Source organism: Stegostoma tigrinum, chromosome 4 (genome assembly GCF_030684315.1).
Source record: "Stegostoma tigrinum isolate sSteTig4 chromosome 4, sSteTig4.hap1, whole genome shotgun sequence".
Classification (NCBI taxonomy): domain Eukaryota; kingdom Metazoa; phylum Chordata; class Chondrichthyes; order Orectolobiformes; family Stegostomatidae; genus Stegostoma; species Stegostoma tigrinum.
In genome coordinates this window covers 102,746,098-102,764,253 of record NC_081357.1, presented here as the reverse complement: position 1 = coordinate 102,764,253, position 18,156 = coordinate 102,746,098, and the positions used below count along the sequence as shown (strand labels likewise).

Here is an 18,156-nt window from a genome sequence, read left to right as displayed (position 1 = left end):
CTGGATGAACACAGCAGGCCAAGCAGCATCTCAGCAGCACAAAAGCTGACGTATGCTCCTGAGATGCTGCTTGGCCTGCTGTGTTCATCCAGCTTCACACTTTGTTATCTTGGATTCTCCAGCATCTGCAGTTCCCATTATCTCTGATACAAAAAATGAACAGTGTTCCCTTGACTGATGGTAGTTCTCATTCATACATGGTGTTCCAATCGAGCTCGTAGGGATGAACTTACTCCTCGCTTTGTCCTACTTGTGAGCTGGCTACAACAGAGTTTGAAGGGGTGTGATATTGCCAATTCAATAAATAGGCACTTTACTCTGTATAATTTGCAGCAAAATTTAAGCCAGCCAGGTCCATTAGGTTGGCAAGTTTACTATTAATTTTGTTTCTAAATACTTCTCAAAGGTTCAGAAATTATTAGCAAAGGGAAATGCACATAATATATTCATGTTTATGCAAAAAGCTCAAATATAACCCTACAATTTTGCAAAAAATACAATAAAGCTCTGCAGAATATCTGATCATTATACCTGGCCAAGCTAAATGTGAAGTCAGAACATCGGCTAAGTGTTGATTGCCCAGAGTCTTATTTATAGCTGAAGGCCCACTTATCACAGTAGCTACTAGGACTGCTGGCACTGAGGTTTTTCACTGGAGCTGCCATGACAGGGATGATTTTCTTGCTCTTTTAGTGACTGTGGCATTGATTCTGAATTTTCCTCCCTCTGCTGCCTTGCTGGCTGTGTCACTGACTGTTGGTTCAAATCCAATATTTTTTCAGCAACTGAGGATTATAGAGACAAAGTCACAAACGAACAAGCCCTTTGGCCTGCTACGTCCATGCCAACCAACAAAAACCAAACTACGCTAATCCCATTTACCTGCACTTAATCCATAGCTTCCCAAGTTGCTGGCATTTTAAGGAATTATCCAGATGCTTCTTAAACATTGCAAGATACCTGCGTGCATCACAGTCTCAGCATATTCCATTCATCTACCACCATTTGTGTTAATTGTTTCTTTATACCTCCTCTAAACCACTTGATCCTCATTTTGAAGTTATGCCCTCTGGCCTTTGACATGTCTGCCATGTGGAAGAGATTTTCATGATTTATTCTGCCTATCCCTCTCATAATTTTACGTACTTCAATCAGATCCCTCTCAGCCTCCTCTGCTCCAAGGAAAATAAATCCAGCTTATTCAATCTCTCCTCATATCTGCGACATTTTATCCCAGGCAATATCCTGTTGAATCTCCCCTGCACCCTCTTCAGGGCATTCACATCCTTCCTGTAATAGTTAAACAGAACTGAACACAGTATTCCATCCCTATCTGTCAAACGTTTTGTAAAATTTTAACAAGACTTTCTTCCTCCTATAGTCCATGCCCTGGTTAATGAAGGCAAGCATTCTGCATGCCTTCTTCATCACTCTGCATACTGGTGCTGATGCCTTCAGGGATCTGTTGATCTATATACCAAGATCCCTTTGTTCCTCAGTTCTCCCTAGGAACCTATCATTCCTTGTGTATATCCTTCTCTTATTAGACCTCCCAAAATGTACCAAACTTTCACTTATTAAGATTAAATTCCATCTGCAGTCTCTCTGCCCAATAGACCAGCTGGTATTATCAGACTGCAGCCTGATACCATCCTCCTCTTTATCCACAACACCCCATTTTTTGTGTCACATTTAAGTTAGTGTATGTAACAAGCGACAAGGATCCCAGCACTGATCCCTGTGGAACACCATTGGCTTTCAATTACAGTTTGCCCACTTAGATTGAATCCCATGTGGTCTTACTTTTTGGATTAACCTGCCATGATGGACCTTGTCAAAGGCCTTGTTGAGGTTCTTGTGAAGTACATCAACTGCACGACCTCCATCAGTACTTTTAGTCACAGTTTCAAAAAAACTCAACTAAATTAGCCACTCCTAACAAATCTATGCTGACTATTCCTGATCAATTCTTGCCTTTCTAATTATTGATGAATCCTGTCTTTCAGGTTTTTTTTCCAATAATTACGTGACCACTGACATCAGACTAACTGGTCTGTAATTACCTAGCCTATCCCTGCTACCCTTCTTGGACAAGGGAACCATATTATGTATCCTCCAGTCATCTGGCACTTCACCTATGGCCAGCGAAATATTAAATGTATTCACCAGGATCCCAGCAATCTAGCCCCTTGCCTCCCAGATAAGCTTGGGATACATCTGACCAAGCCCTGGGAATTTATGCACCTGTATGCTAAAACATCTAACACCATCTGCTTATTAATCTTAATGTCTTCTAGAAACTCACCAGCCCAACTCAAATCACCAGTGACAACATCTTTCTGCTCTTTCAATACGGGTAACAAATATTCATTTAAGACCTCACCAACAAAGGTTGACCCTTTGTCCTCTAAAAGGTGCCAATCTTTCCCTGATAATGATCATAAGCTAACAAGCTTATAAAAAGCCTTGCAGTTTCCCTTGATCCCAGCTGCCAAAGATATTTTATGGCCCCTCTTTGCCATCCTAATTTCTTTTTCAGCAAGGCCCTGTACATAGTTCCCTGGAAGTGGCGTCACAGGTTGACAGGGAGTTGAAGAAGGCATTTGGCACACTTGCATTCATGGGTTAGAGCATTGAGTATAGGAACTCAATGCTCCTCAGGAGTTGTTGCGGCTGTACAAGACATTGGGTGAGACCGCTTTCGGAGAACTGCTTACAGTTCTGGCCACCCTGCTTTAGGAAGGATGTTTTTAAACTGGTGAGGATGCAGAAAAAATTTACAAGAGTGTTACCAAGTCTGGAGGGTTTGAGCTATAAGCAGAGGTTGGATAGGCTGGAACTATATCCCTGGTGTGATGGTGGCTTGGGGTTATATCGGTTTTTTAAAGTCATGACAGATAGAGATAAAGTGAATAGCCAAGGTTTTTTTTCTACACGGTACAAGTCCAAAACAAGGGGGCATAGGTTTAAGATCAGTGCAGAGAGATTTAAATGGGACCTGAGGGGCAATGTATTCGCACAGAGAGTGATGCATTTTGCAGCAGGGCAGCACGGTGACTCAGTGGTTAGCACTGCAGCCTCACAGCACCAGGGACCTGGGTTCGATTCCACCCTTGGGTAACTGTCTGTGTGGAGTTTGCACATTCTCCCTGTGTCTGCGTGGGTTTCCTCCGGGTGCTCCGCTTTCCTCCCACAGTCCAAAGATATGCAGGCTAGGTGGATCGGCCATGCTAAATTGCCTGTAGTGTTCCAGGGTGTGTGAGTTATAGGGGATGGGATGCTCCAAGGGGTGGTGTGGGGCTGAAGGGCCTGTTTCCACACTGTAGGACATCTAATCTAATCATACATGGAGTGGGTTACCATAGGTATTGGTAGAGATGGGTACAATTACAGTATTTAAAATATATCTGGACAGGTTCATGAATTGGAAATGTTTAGATGGATAGGGGCCAAATGCCGGAAGAAATGGGACTAGTGCAGATTGGGAAACCTGGTCGGCATGAATTAGTTGGACCGAAGGATCTGTTTCCATGCTGAATGACCCCATGTGCCATAAGATGTGCCAGAACAACTAAAACAGAGGATGAAGTGGTGGTTTCATTGGTTCACCAGCTGACTGTCGAGTCTTGAAGGGTTTTAATGTGACTGACAAATGCTTCCTTCTTTTTCTCTATCAAACTCATAATATCCTTTGACATCCAGGGTTCCTTGAACTTGCTGCCCTTGCCCTTCATTCTGAGAGGAACATGCTGGCTATGAATTTTCACTACTGTCAAAAGACTTCCAATTACCAAATATTAATATAGCTACAAGTTGCTACTCCCAGTCAATATTTGCCAGATCCTGAAAAACTCTATTGAAATTAGCCTTCCCCCAATTTAGATACCTGAGTTCTGCACTATCTTTATCCCTTTCCATTATGGCTTTGAAACTTGCAGAGTTGTGGTCACCACCCCTAAAATGCTCGCCCACTGAAACTTCAACCACTTGACCAGCTTTAGTCTCTAGAAATAGGTCTAGAACTGCCCCATCTCTTGTAGAGCAGTCTACATACTGGCACAAAATGTTCTCCAGGACGCACTTTAAAAATTCCAATCCATCTAATGCTTTCACACTGAGGTGATCCCAGTTAATATTAGCAAAGTTGAAGTCCTGATCGTTATTCAACATGTCTCCGTGGTTGCAACAATATCATGTTCCTATGTGCTGATCAATGTTCTGACTTCATCTTCCATACCAGTTGGTCTGCATTACCTCACTCTGAGAGCTCCATAGGCTCTGTGCCTCCAAAAAGCAGCTTGTATCTTTCACAAATGCTACAGTTTAGCTGTTGTAGGCCAGTGCCCATTCCTTCAAAAAGTTTTATTGGAAAAATCAAAAGATTTAGACAAGTGTCCAGCCAATAACATTATAATTTTTTTTAAGTAACTCATATTCGTAATGAAGAGAAACAAATTTCAGTGTTATTTATTCTTTTAATTATTTAATAACAGTGACTTGTGCAACTTGAATATTGATAGTGAATGGTGAAATGAAAACCATCTTTGCACTAAGACATCCTCACTGGAGAAATTCTGCATATAGATTTCTTGTTGACTATCATCCATGTGTAGAAATGCTAACTTTATATGAGGTAAAATAAGATCCTTGTCGATTTTTTGTGTTTATAAAGTGATTGAATTTGTTGCTTGTTTTTTTTTCCCTTCCACTTCCTACCAAAGCTGTCACTTGCACACAGCCACCCCAAGTGCTTCATGGAAGAGTGCAGGGATCAGACTTCAGATGGGGCTCAAGCATCAGCTACAATTGTTTGGAAGGGTATCAGCTTTCCTTGTCTGCTATTCTAACCTGTGAAGGAAATGGGGTTTGGAGAGGAGAAGTCCCTCAGTGTTTGCGTAAGTTTGGATCACCTTTCTTGAATAATTTTAACTTGGAAAGCAGGGTTGCCATTTTCTTGTTGAAAATGTTGTTGGTTAATGGTCTGTAAATTGTATCTTTGGTTTTCATTGTCTTCTAGTTAAGTTTGAGTTTGATAATTAATAAATCTCCTCTGCTTTATTAGTTTTCTTTATTGCTTTCCCATACCCATTTATTGTGAAAGTTAACCTCAATTCCAACCTGCACCACCTCCTTTTGTGGTTGAAATAATTTTTGTTCTCCATACAAGTAACAAGAGTTGTTGGCTTAATAATCCTTTCAGTCTGGGATCCTTTATCTAATGTGAAGCATTCACCAATGGTCAGTAAAGCTAAGTTATTTGCAAGTGTTTGTGAGTTAAGAAGAGTGAGCAATTCTGATTTTTCCCTGACCCCCTCTCTGGAGAAAGATTCACCTCATGATTCAGCTACACAAAATACAAAATATCACAAATACAATATCCCAAGACTTTGTGATGCCCCAGTGCCTTAATTGTACTACATCACAATGTTTGTGTCTTGATAATTTTCCATAAATATTCACTCAGTAATAAAGAAAAAACTATATTCTAATACCATATTTTTGAAAATGATATCTTTTAATTTACAATACAATGTGTAATTTTCAGTTGAATTCACACGTTAATCCCTGGAACAAAACTGCATCAGACATAAAATTAATGGAAGATCTTTACAGTACACAAAGTGTGGCTTGCATCATTATTTTTGGTTGTGACAATCATCAATAGTTTATTTGTTTGAATTTTAAGCTAACAGGCTTCCAAACTGTTCATCTACACAGGTTGTAATCTATATTGCAAGTTTTGCTCAGTGATTTATTTCTCTTTTTTTTGAAGAAATCCAAAGTGCTATCTTGTATTATTTGTATTGACTAGCACATATGCTTACAGGAAGGCAACTTTGTATTTTACAGTTGTTTTTAAAGAACCCTGCTGCTGTGCAGCAGGAAGACACTAAGATAATCAAACACAGTCTCTCATCGGCCAGTGTCATGTGACTGGAATTATTTTGTTTTCCTGGGACCTGTTGTAATAGTAATATCTCTTTACAACAAGTAAACAGGGTCATATTCCATTTGTCAAAATGTAATTTGCAATTTGTACAACACGGACATGACAAGGACACAAACAATGACAATTGTGTAAGCAATGTTGCTTGCTGACAGTATAATTCACTTATTCCTCTCGTTTTATTCTCCTGTCCTAAATGCAGTGACTAATGCTGGCTGCAGTCCCAGGGGAGTCAATTGGCTGCATTGAAATGGCCATGTCTTTTATAATTGTAGGTAGCACGTCTCAACAGTACCATTTAAAAGTAAGGATGTTATGGTTCAGACATTCAGGGCACTGGAAAGGCCATGGGTGGAATCAAGTGACGAGTGGTGAGTCAGTTGGTGAAATGCAGTGAGATTGAATAAAATGAGATTCTTGACATCAAGGAAAAGTCATATTTTCTACCCAAGGTTTTAACGGCAACATGAGAATCTCATTAGCAAGCAGCAAGAGGCCTATTTGCATGCATCAATATCTGCTCTTACCTAATCTTGCTTCATAAACAATGCTGTTTGCCATTTTCTGAGGTACTGGAGAGGAACTAGATGGTATTGACATGAAGGCTTGAACAAGTACCTAGTGACTGTGTCTCACTGGTGTCTTTTCCAAGCCTGTGTCATGTACAGCATTTCCAACATCTCAGGGTATGCGACATAAGCAATGACCATCTGCATCCATCATCAGATACAGACCAGTCCCATTACTTCTTTGTCTCTGATTCATTTATAATACAGCCGATTACTTCAGAACTGCACTCTGAAGTCCCCCAACAAGTAACATTAGTGTCACACAAATGCTAAGCAATGACCATCTCCAATAAGAGATAATCTATCCGTGGGCACTTGACATTGAATGACATTACCTTCATTGAATCACCCACTATCAATACCCTGGGGGTTACCATTGACTGGAAACTCAACTGGACTCTCCATATAAACACAATGGCTACATGAGCAGATCAAGGCCGAGGCATACTCCAAATGAGTATCTCAACTCATGATTCCTCAAAGCCTGTCTGCTATCCACAGGCAAAAGTGAACGGTGTGATGGAATACTCTCCACTCCCCAGAATGAGTGTGGCTCCATCAATGCTCTAGAAACTCGATGCCATCCGGGGCTTCCACACTGTAGGGACTCTATGAAAAAAATCTACAGACAAAGCAGCCCGCTTGATTGACATCACATCCACAAGAATCCTCTCTACCATCGATGCTCAGTGGCAGCGGTATATACTACATACAAGATGCACTGCAGAAATTCACCAAGGATCCTCAGACAACACCTTCCAAACCAACAACCACTTTCATCTAGACAGACAAGGGCAGCAGATAGATGGGAACACCACCATCTGCAAGTTCCCCTGCAAGCCACGCACCCTCCAGGCTTGCAAAATATCACCATTCCTTCACCGTCACTGGGTCACAATCATGGAATTCCTTCCCTCAGGGCTTTGTAGGTCTACAGCATATGAACTACAGTGGTTCAAGAAATCAACTCACCACCACCTTCTCAGCAGCAACTAGGGATGAACAATAAATGCTGGCCCAGCCATCGACACCCATGTTCCACAAGAGGAAAATAAAAATATGCAAAACAAAAACCGACCTTTCATTGTAATGCTATGCTGCTACAGGTCACTGCAGACTGAGTGTGCTGTATCATCCTTACCTGATGTTCTGTGACTCCATTGACAAACAATGTTGCCAGCATCTTCAGATGATTCTTTCCAACAAACAGTTGTTAACACAAAGGATGATACCCTGGGCTAGAGCCAAATGTATTCCCACAAATGGATGTTGTTTTCAGAGTCTGGGATTTGCCACCTACAGATGAAATCCTTAGTGTCTATACAACAAGGAATTATTTCTGTTCTGTTCTAAAGTTGACAACACAACCTCACTGTTGAAGCGTCAATCATTGTTACTGTCTGGAATTTTCCTTGGTCCTATCTCAGGAAGTTGTTGTTATTAATATAATGAGAACTGTACTCCTTAATGTACAATCAACTCGAGATTAACATAGTAACATCATCAAGCTCAAATCTCTTGCTTGAAAATTGATCATATGACGGTCTTCCGTATTATTGCTTGAGTTTGTTCTGGAGTTGCTTTGAAGTTGCTTCCTTTTGAAGAACAAAGAAGACATCATCAAGCTCAAATCTCTTGCTTGAAAATTGATCATATGACGGTCTTCCGTATTATTGCTTGAGTTTGTTCTGGAGTTGCTTTGAAGTTGCTTCCTTTTGAAGAACAAAGAAGACTAGTGCCAACTATGTAATGTCTTTGCACAAACTGCAAGTTTTCCTACTTTCTTTAGTACTTAAAATACTGAACTGTTATTGCAATTTCAAGCTTAGCTACAGGATTGAATCTATAGTTATTAAATTGACAGATATAATTGTGAGGGACACTGAGGCAGTGTCAAACATGAAATAAATTCTGTCAGTCTCTGTGTTGGCTTTGTGGACAAATCAAAACCTAAATTAATGGTTTGGAACTGGCAATACCACCCGGTTTTTTGAAGTGTTCTTTTGGGAATTTTGACTCGTATATTGCCAGACTAAGACAGACAGGATCTCTGAACTCTTTCATTACGTGACAGCAAATGTTGTCCCTGAAGGAAGTTCATGTGCTGGAATCTTGAACAATATAAATATTTTTATTGTCAACAAAAGCTGTGGTGTGACACTTCACAGTCAGAGAGATAATTTATGCTTGGAGTGTATAATGTTCTATATCTTGATTCTGCGCTAATTACGTACAATTTCCAGCATTTGTGATGGGAAGTTTTGTGCTACCAAAGTAGGATTCTTAACATTTTGCCGAACATCAACAACTCTAAGGGCAAATGCCAAACGTTACCAAGTTTCTCATCAGTGCTATTCTAAGATCACAGCAGCGAAAAGTGATTCTCATCTAGAATTACCTGTTTCTCAATGGAGAAGATCAAGAACATTTGCATTTATGTGGTACACAGTCATGAATTAATTGCAGTGTCTCAAATAAAGAGCGTACCTGGCAGCAAGCTTTGTTATCCAGCATAATGTCTTGAATAACATCGCCATCCTGTGATACTTTTTTTTAAACATTTATTGCCTGTGGAAAAAAAAATCAATAATGTACTTGCTGCATCCTTTTTAACAACATAACTATTCACCCAGAGAACTGAGTGTTTGATAAAGCAATCAGTGTAACTGCTACCAATTTCATTTACACAATCACCACAATAGCAAAGCTTTTAAAAATGCACTCACCTATTTTGGAACTCCATGCATGGGCCACCACACCTCAACTGAAAGTTAGGCAATCTTCTGTCAAGTCATGCCAACACCAAGATCTCACCAGTTGGGTGAGGCTAGTTCAAGCATTGCTTTTCTCATCCACCTTGAATTATAGCTGCACTTCAATTCTTGGTATGATTCACTTTTGCCATAGGCAAGATGGGGATTGTGCTGTGAAATCCTTACTACAACACTATATTCTATCAATTCATCAAACTTTATAGCTGCGCATCCCAACATGGTCATTGATGCATATGGCATGGAAACAGGCCCTTTGGTCCAACTAATCCATGCCGAACATAATCCCAAACTAAACAAGCCCCATCTGCCTGCCCCTGGCCCATATCCCTCCAAACCTTTCCAATTCGGGTACCTATCCTAATGTCTTTCAAACATTGTAATTGTAACTACGTCCAGCACTGCCTCAGGAAGTACATTCCACACGTGAACCACCGTCTGCACAAAAAATTTGCCCCTCACGTCTTTTCTACATCTCTCTCCTCTCACCTTAAAAATGTGCCCCCTAGTCTTGAAATTCCCCATCCGAGTGAAAAGACAATTGCCATCAACTTTATCTATACGTCTCATTGTTTTATAAACTTCTATCAGGTTGTGTCTCAACATCGTACGCTCCAGTGAAAAAAGTCTCAGCCTATCTAAGGACTTTGATTCTATGCAGTTCCTTTTGTCGGGCTTGCTTAAAACTATCTAGCTTGAACACAAAAAGACCATTTTACTTCTTTCCAATGGCCCCATTGAAAGACCATGAAAACTCCAGTTTAGTCCTGTGACTGTGGTGATCTCAACTCAGGATCGTGTTCAGGATCCAACAGTTAGAAAGAATCTTACTTATTCAGGGATCATCAGATCAGCCATTGTTCCCCTTCCTGTATGGCATCCAGTAATGTGTTACGTGAAAGTATACATGTATAAAGGACAGGCAAGGATCAGATTAAATTCAGTGATCAGAAGTAGTGGTGGCTTGGTGGCTCAGTGGTTAGCACAGCTACCTCACAGCATCAGAGATCTAGGTTTGATTCCACCCTTTTAACCTGTCTGTGTGAAATTTGCACATCATACCCATGTCTGCGTGGATTTCCTCTAGATGCTCCAGTTCTCTCCCACAGCCCAAAAATGTGCAGGTTAAACAGGTTGGCCCAGAGTGTCAAGGATGTGCAAGCTATGTGGATTAGCCTTGGGAAATGCAGAGATTAGGGTATGGGATGGGTCTGGGTGGTCTGCCCTTCACAGGGTCATTGTGGACTTGATGTGTTCAATGGCCAGTTTCCACACTATTCTGTGCTACTCTGTGAAGTGATTGGCAGAAAACTAGCTGCATCTGAGCAAAGATCAAGATTTAACGAGAGGAGGGGAGACTCCCTAATGGGAGAAGGAATCTTTCCCATAAAGTCATGCGATAACTTTTGAAAGCTGCAATGTTTTATCAATGCAGTGTTCCAAATGCAAGTTTTCCACAATATGTACATTCCACTTTCCTTGCCTGTAGCTGTTTTCTGTGGAGACCCAGGGACTCCAGTGGAAGGGCGAATTGAAGGAAGAAGTTTCACCTACAAATCTGAGGTGTACTTCCACTGCCGACCTCCTTTTCTGTTAGTTGGATCATCAAGAAGATTTTGCCAAGCGAATGGATTCTGGAGTGGAGTTCAGCCATCTTGTATTGGTATGGTCACCTCATCCATCATGCTGGTGAATGTTCCTCAATTTGTTGTGAGTTATAGAAATGAAAATGCAACCACTGCAGAGAGGTCATGCTTTTCTGAGTCGTCGATTGAGGTAGGCTTACGGGGAGAGTTATAAAGGACCCTTACGTTTAGCTTACATTTTTTCACTTTTTCATTCTTTGTCTGTAGTCACCTGTTTCAGGTTTGCCTCTTTAATTTTATGGCTCTATCTCCAATCCAATCAATTTCAAAAATGGAAAGTTTAGAGCTGGGAAAATCATTCCACTGATTCCGAGCTTTCATTTTGACAGCAAACACTTATTCTTAATATTAAAAAGAAAGTAGTAAAAATATCCCAACAATAAAGTAGTAGTGTCACAGTCCAGTGATCAAACCTTTTAAGGGATTGGGCCTTGAAATTAAGTTATGTGAATATTAAAATGTTCATATCCAATTTCATTGTCCGCTGATTAATAGCGGTTTTAATACTTTAAAATAAATAGTCCACAAAGGAATTGATTATCAGTGTGTCGTGTATATATGCTAGTATTATTTTGATGTAATTTCAAGACATTGAAGTATTCAGCATAGGAAAACTGTAGTGAACATCAATATTCAACATGTGCATTCGTAACCTGTTTAAAACAAAACCTTTGATAACATAGCCAGAATTATGAATATACTTTTGTTCTTTTTCTTCTGTTTCAATGTTTCCATACTCGTGAAAAGATCCGACGCACACTATATGTCCAGATCCAGGCACCCCTCATTTTGGAATGCAGAACAGTTCCCAAGGTTATGAGGTAACAATAATAACTGAATCAAATATTCTGCCAATCACCCCTACCGATTGTTTCCTTTCTATATTGAGAGCATTTGTTTTTTACAGGTTGGGAGCACTGTGTTTTTCAAGTGTCGAAAGGGCTACCATATTCAAGGCTCTACAACACGTTCTTGTCTTGCCAATTTGACATGGAGTGGTGTGCATCCTGAATGCATTCGTAAGTTTTCTAGGTGTAAAAGCAAAGCCTGCAAACAGTTTCTTTTTCTATGTGTTTCTTGCGTTGCTCCATCTAATTTTTGTGTACCTCGTGTTCTTATCCATATTTAGAAAGATATAGTTCAGTTAATTACATGTATTTGTCACGAGTGCCAGTGAAGTGTGATAAACTGTCTTCACCATATGGGTTGTTGTTTTCTGGCCAGTTAAGTGGTTAGACTGTCAGCAGGTAATAGCTAAGGATGCAGCTGTACCTATTCTTTCCAGCTGTTAAGAAGATTTTTCATTCATTTTCAACGTGGCATCTGTTGTAATCAGTCTTTATCAATGGAAACATAACCAATGATTAGAAGAAAGTTGGCAGTTGATTTAACATTGAAATATTGGCATGTGAGTGAATTGAAATTGTAAGTATACTAATTGTAAGTGTTCTTTAATACAGCACACCTAAGTATATTAAAAAATTGCATTGGAAACCGCAATAAATTAATTGAGAGTGTTTGGCCAAATAGTGATTTGATGCAAAGTTCAACACATTTTAGTGTAATATGTTTGTGGAATGAACCAGTAGCAACTTATAGTGTGTAGAATGCTGCCGCCAATCCTCCTTTCTGAAATAAGCCCAGCGCCTACTCAGTTAACAGCAGTCAAGACTGAAACATGCCTATGTCTTAACAAGGAGGCGTTGTTTATTATGTGATAGCAGTGGGTACAAGTGACATTGACTAGTCAGGCGCAATGACAAAGACCATCAGCATCCAGAGTTAACATATCGGATCCCCACCAGGATTTCGAGCAGGACTCACTGGCTCTCTATGTAAGACTGTGTGACATCATCAGATGGTGGAATCTGATGCAGTCTCCAACAGTAACCCTTTCAGAACTATTACCTTATGCAATATTCACTTGCATATAATAGAAATTCAGGCCTAACATAAAAGCCATAAAATGATCATAAAACAGCAAGCATAAGTTTCCAATCTACAGGTGACCAAAGTCCCAAGTTTTAGAGCACTAAGTCAAAAATGGCTGCAAAATATTGTGTTGTTCTTGGTGGATAACACCATAACACATTATTAAACCACATTTTCCAAAAGTAATCATTGCTTCTCTCAGGAATAGTAGAAAGGACATTCCTACACATCTAACGCCAATTGTTGCCCAAGTTGACTTCAATCCAAGTAGTTGTTATGGTACTGTTCTACACTGACATTCATACAACGTCAAGTGATGTTGTAACAAAAAAGCCAAAAATGGTGGAAGCACTCAGTCAGTCTGGCAGGATCTATGGAGTGAGAAGCTGAATTAGCATTGCAGATGGTGACTTTCATCAAATTTTTGAAGAAGCAACAAAGAAGATTGATGAAGGCAGAGCGATGGATATGATCTTATGGACTTCAGTAAGGCATTTGACTAGGTTTCCATGGCAGCATGGTTGGCAATGTTAGATCACATGGAATACAGGGAGAACTGGCTATTTGGATACAAAACTGGCTCGAAGATAGGAGTCAGAGAGTGGTGTTGGAAGTTTGTATTGACCAATCGTGTGCCACAAGGATAAGTGCTGGGTCCACTGTTTTTTGTCATTTATGTAAATAATTTGGATGTGAACAGAGGAGGCATGGTTTGTAAGTTTGCAGATGATATTGAAGCTTACGTCAGACTACAATGGGATCTTGATCAGATGGGCCAATAAGCCAAGGAATGGCAGATGGAGTTTAATTTAGGTAAATGTGAGATGAAACTTTTTGGAAAAGCAAATCAAGGTAGGACTTAGACACTTAATTGTAAGGACCTGGGGAGTATTGCTGAACAGAGAGACTTTGAAGTACAAGTTCATAGTGTCTTGTAAGTAGACCCACAGGTAGATAGGATAGTGAAGAAGGTGTTTGGTATGCTTGCCTTTATTGGTCATAACATTGAGTATGGGAGTTGCAAGGCCATATTGCAGCTGTACAGGACATTGGTGAGACCACTTTTGGAATATTACATTCAGTTCTGGTCTCCCTGCTCTAGGAAGGATGTGGTTAAACTTGAAAGGGTTCAGAAAAGATTTACAAAGATGTTGCCAGGATTGGAGGGTTTGAGCTGTATTGAGAGGCTGAATAGGCTGGGGCTATTTTCCCTGGAGTGTTGGAGGCTGAGAGCTGACTCTATAGAAGTTTATAAAATCATGAGGCCACAGGTAATGTGAATGCCCAAGGTCTTTTCCATAAGGCAGGGGAGTCCAAAACTAGACAGCATAAGTTTAAGGCGAGAGGGAAAAGTTTTAAAAAGGACCTAAGGGGCAACTTATTCATGCAGAGGATTGCGCATGTTTGGAATGAGTTGCCAGAGGAAGGAGTGGTGGCTGGTACAATTACAACATTTAAAAGGTATTTGAATCGGTGGACAAAAAGGAAGGATTTAGAGGGATCAGGGCCAAATGCTGGCAAATGGGACTAGATTAATTGAGACTGTCAGGTTGGTGTGGATGAGTTGGACCAAAGAGTCCGTTTCCATGCTGTTCATCTCTATGACTCAAGAACTGTATAAAAGAAGAGGGCGGTAGAGGTGAACAACTTTTTAAGCGATTATAACAATTTGCAAGAACAGAAAAAGAAAGAGAAGGTCGGTCACAGGGTGGAGGACATTCATGGTGAACTTAAAAATGGATCACGGTGCAAAGATAGTGTGTGCTTATTAAAAATTACCCATTTAACTCTTTCAATTTCTCCCTCATCATGTCCTGATTTGGGAATTCAGCCAAGTCAATAAATTGTATTTGATTCCAACCATGTATCTGATTGCTTAGGTTTTAATCACCCAGTCAAATAATTGTCGGTAGTCAGAATGAAGAAAGCATGAGAGATCCCATGTGTTCTGTAACATGCTTTGGACAGAGCCAGTGTGTGCTAAGAAGGTGAAATTGTGCTTTGATCTTTTACTACAACACCCTCTCAAATAGCATATTTAAAAACAAAATAAACAGCTCCTTGCATTTGAACTGTCTGCATCTGTGTCTGTCTCAGGTAGAGAAAACACTGCAGAATTGCTACATACAGTGCTTCATTCCCAAGTGGTATCATCATTACTTGTGTATGAATTACTTACTGAGGACATAAACTCTGATTACCAGGAATCCCTTGTGGAAACATTGACTGCATTCAGTATATCGTCTGCATTATTGAAAGGCATCAGTATCAATATACAGGTATCAGGTGATGCCAGGAAAATGTTCCAGGTATAATTAGCGATGTCTGACCACTAACTGGAATGGATTGTAACTTAATTTGATGATGAGAATAGACATCAGATGATGAGCAAACAAATTGTTCCTTGCTCAGAAGTGTCACTCAGATTTGCAAGTCATGAGCAGTTTATTCCAAAAATATTAATTATAAACCATTGGCATGAATAAGATAGTTGCGGCAGTTTTTGTCTAATGGAACCATCTGAGTAGGTTTCCCAGATGATTTTTTTGTTGCTTTCATAGCCTCAGTGAGATTTATTACAATGTTAAATGGACTTTGCATGGTCAGGATCAAATACTCTCTGTGACCAACAGAAGCAACTGGTGCCTTAGAGCTGAATGAATGTTTTGTCTGTACTGATCACACTTGCCGGCCGTAACTCTAGCAGAAATCCCAGAGGAATTGTGGAAGTGATCTACATTGTTTTTTCCACAAATTCTCCACAGCTATTCGGCCAAAGTTATCTCACAAGCAGGAAGACCCTAGAAGATCTCTCCCTAAGTGTTGTGCATCTTACTGTTAAAATGTTTCAAACTGTTTGCTGAGTTTTAACCATTTGATTCATTCCAGGAAAACAACTGGGAAATTTTTGATCCTGCACCTTTGGTTATTTACAATAATGTGATTATTATTGCTTCATTAGCTGATTTCTCATTCTTTATTTTCCTTCAAGCGCACAGCTGCCGACAGCCTGAAACACCTGCAAACATGGATATGAGAGCCATTGAACTGCCAATCATGGGTTATACCTTAATTTACACCTGCCAGCCAGGATTCTACCTCGCAGGAGGATCTGAACACCGGGCATGCAAGAGTGATGGGAAATGGTCTGGAAAGCCACCTGTCTGCCGAGGTAATTGAAGTGTGAATGGCAAAAAAAGGATCAGCAAACAAAATTCAGCTCCAGACAATCTCTTGGCAAGTGTCTGTGGAAGTGTGCCATTGCAGGAGCCTGCATTTGGAAGCTCTCAATTTTGACAGGTTGTCTGTGCTGAGTAAGTCAAGTTTTTGACAGGCCAGTCCTAGGAGACCTGCAACTGCAATTGGCCCACTCTCCCTTGTGTCAGACCAAAGCAAACTCAGCTAGGATCACCATTCCACAACTCCTGCAAGGGAACAACATGAGGAAAGTATGGAGCAGCTTTATGCTGTAAGCAGTTCCTCTCTGTGTCTGTTAATAGTAACTAAAGAAATAACCTGTCTCATGTGTTACAAATTGGCAGTAAATTAATGAAAGAGTGCCTGGCACGTAAATAAAATGTGACACTGATATTTGGAACTGTGGAACCTTGTTGAAATGAGCTGAGGAAATCTTATTCTCTTGTGGCTGATCTATTCTGACTTTGAAATACTAAATGCAGTATTATTGCTAAAAATAAGAGGGTACCTTTTGCAACTCTAACCTTTATAAGCCTAATGGTTCAAATATCCTGCATTTGCAAACATTTTGCCCAAATAAGGGAGTTGTCTGAATAAAATGAGTGGAAAGAGTATTATTTACAGTGGGATAACAAGGTGTAGAGCTGGATGAACACCGCAGACCAAGCAGCATCAGACGAGCAGGAAAGAGGACGTTTCGGGTCTAGAAGGATCTAGACCTGAAACATCAGCTTTCCTGCTCCTCTGATGCTGCTTGGCCTGCTGTGTTCATCCAGCTCTACGCTTGTTTTCTCAGATTCTCCAGCATCTGCAGTTCCTACTATCACTGAAACATTATGTACAGTGGCTTTCCTTTCTGCTTCTGCATCATTCTGGTGTCCCTAAAGAATTAGAATCTTCCTATGTCTTTGTTACAGCACGCTGCCCTTCAGAGACATCATTTAAAAACTTGATTTTCACGTGCACCATGTCAATTCTCAGTTCGAGCGCATCAATATCTCTCTTGACTCATCCACTTTTAAGAAATTATTAGACTACTTACCTATTCAGAAGATTGAAGCTATTGTTTTTGGTCCCCACTTCAAACTTTATCCCCTCCCGGCTGAATCCGTGCTTCTCCTGACATGTGTCTGAAGCTGAACCAAGCGTCTTGTAATCTTGATGTCATTTTTGAACTTGTGATAAGCTTCTGGCCACATAACTAATCTCATTACTATGACTGCTGGGTCCCACTACTGTAACAATAGGTGACTTTGTAGCCTCCCTGCCACTGAAAACTTCACCCGTGCTTTGTTTCTACCGAGCACAACTATTTCAACAGTCTTCTGGTTGATCTTCCAATTTTAATGTTTCCGTTATTATGGGATCATCCAGAATGCAACTGCCTTAAGTCCTTCTTTCTGCAAGGTCCCATTTACATTATCAACCCTCTGTTTGCTGACTCCCAGTCCAGCAAAATTTTAGCTTTAAAATTCTGGTCTCTTAAGCATCTCCAGTTTTATTCGTTCCACCATTGGTGGTTGAGTCTTCAATTGCCTGGGCCCTAAACTCTACATTTCTATCTGTACACCTCTCTACCTCTTTCTTCCATTGATACATTTCTTAAAAGCTACCTTTTATTCAAGCTTTTAGATATCTGAGCTAATATCTTCTCATGTAAACTGGCGTCACATTTTCTTCTGTATTACTCTTGCCTTGTTTCACTTCATTAAAGATGCAACATTAGCATAAGTTGTTGCTGGGATGACATGCAAAAAGATAGCAATTGTGATAACCCAAACACAGTTATCATACAACCACCAGGTTCACAGCTGAGAAATAACCTGCCAAAACTGGGCAGGGGGTGGGGAAGAGTCTTTTAAGCCTCATCCCCACTCTCTCACCTCCCAACTGATGCTTATTACTGATCTGATGTTATATTCAACAGGGCATGTAAATAGACAAACAGCGCATATGCTTGAAATGGGTACATGGTCTGTTAAACACAAAAATCAACATTGTTCTCCAACTGTCGAATGCCTACTGAAAATCTAGCTGCAGATGGATGGAACATATGGCATTTACTCTCCACCTTTTTGAACCAAGTGCTGACA

General features: G+C 40.3%; 1 protein-coding gene across 1 annotated transcript in view; it reads left to right on the top strand.

Moving 5' to 3' along the window:
* LOC125452488 (CUB and sushi domain-containing protein 1-like) overlaps positions 1-18,156 on the top strand; it is a 2,230,063-nt gene that overhangs the window by 2,170,002 nt on the left and 41,905 nt on the right. The window contains exons 62-66 of the mRNA XM_048530978.2: positions 4,722-4,895; positions 10,777-10,950; positions 11,681-11,754; positions 11,841-11,952; positions 15,858-16,037. Of these exons, the coding sequence (XP_048386935.1) occupies positions 4,722-4,895; positions 10,777-10,950; positions 11,681-11,754; positions 11,841-11,952; positions 15,858-16,037 (714 nt within the window). The remainder of the gene's footprint in view (positions 1-4,721; positions 4,896-10,776; positions 10,951-11,680; positions 11,755-11,840; positions 11,953-15,857; positions 16,038-18,156) is intronic.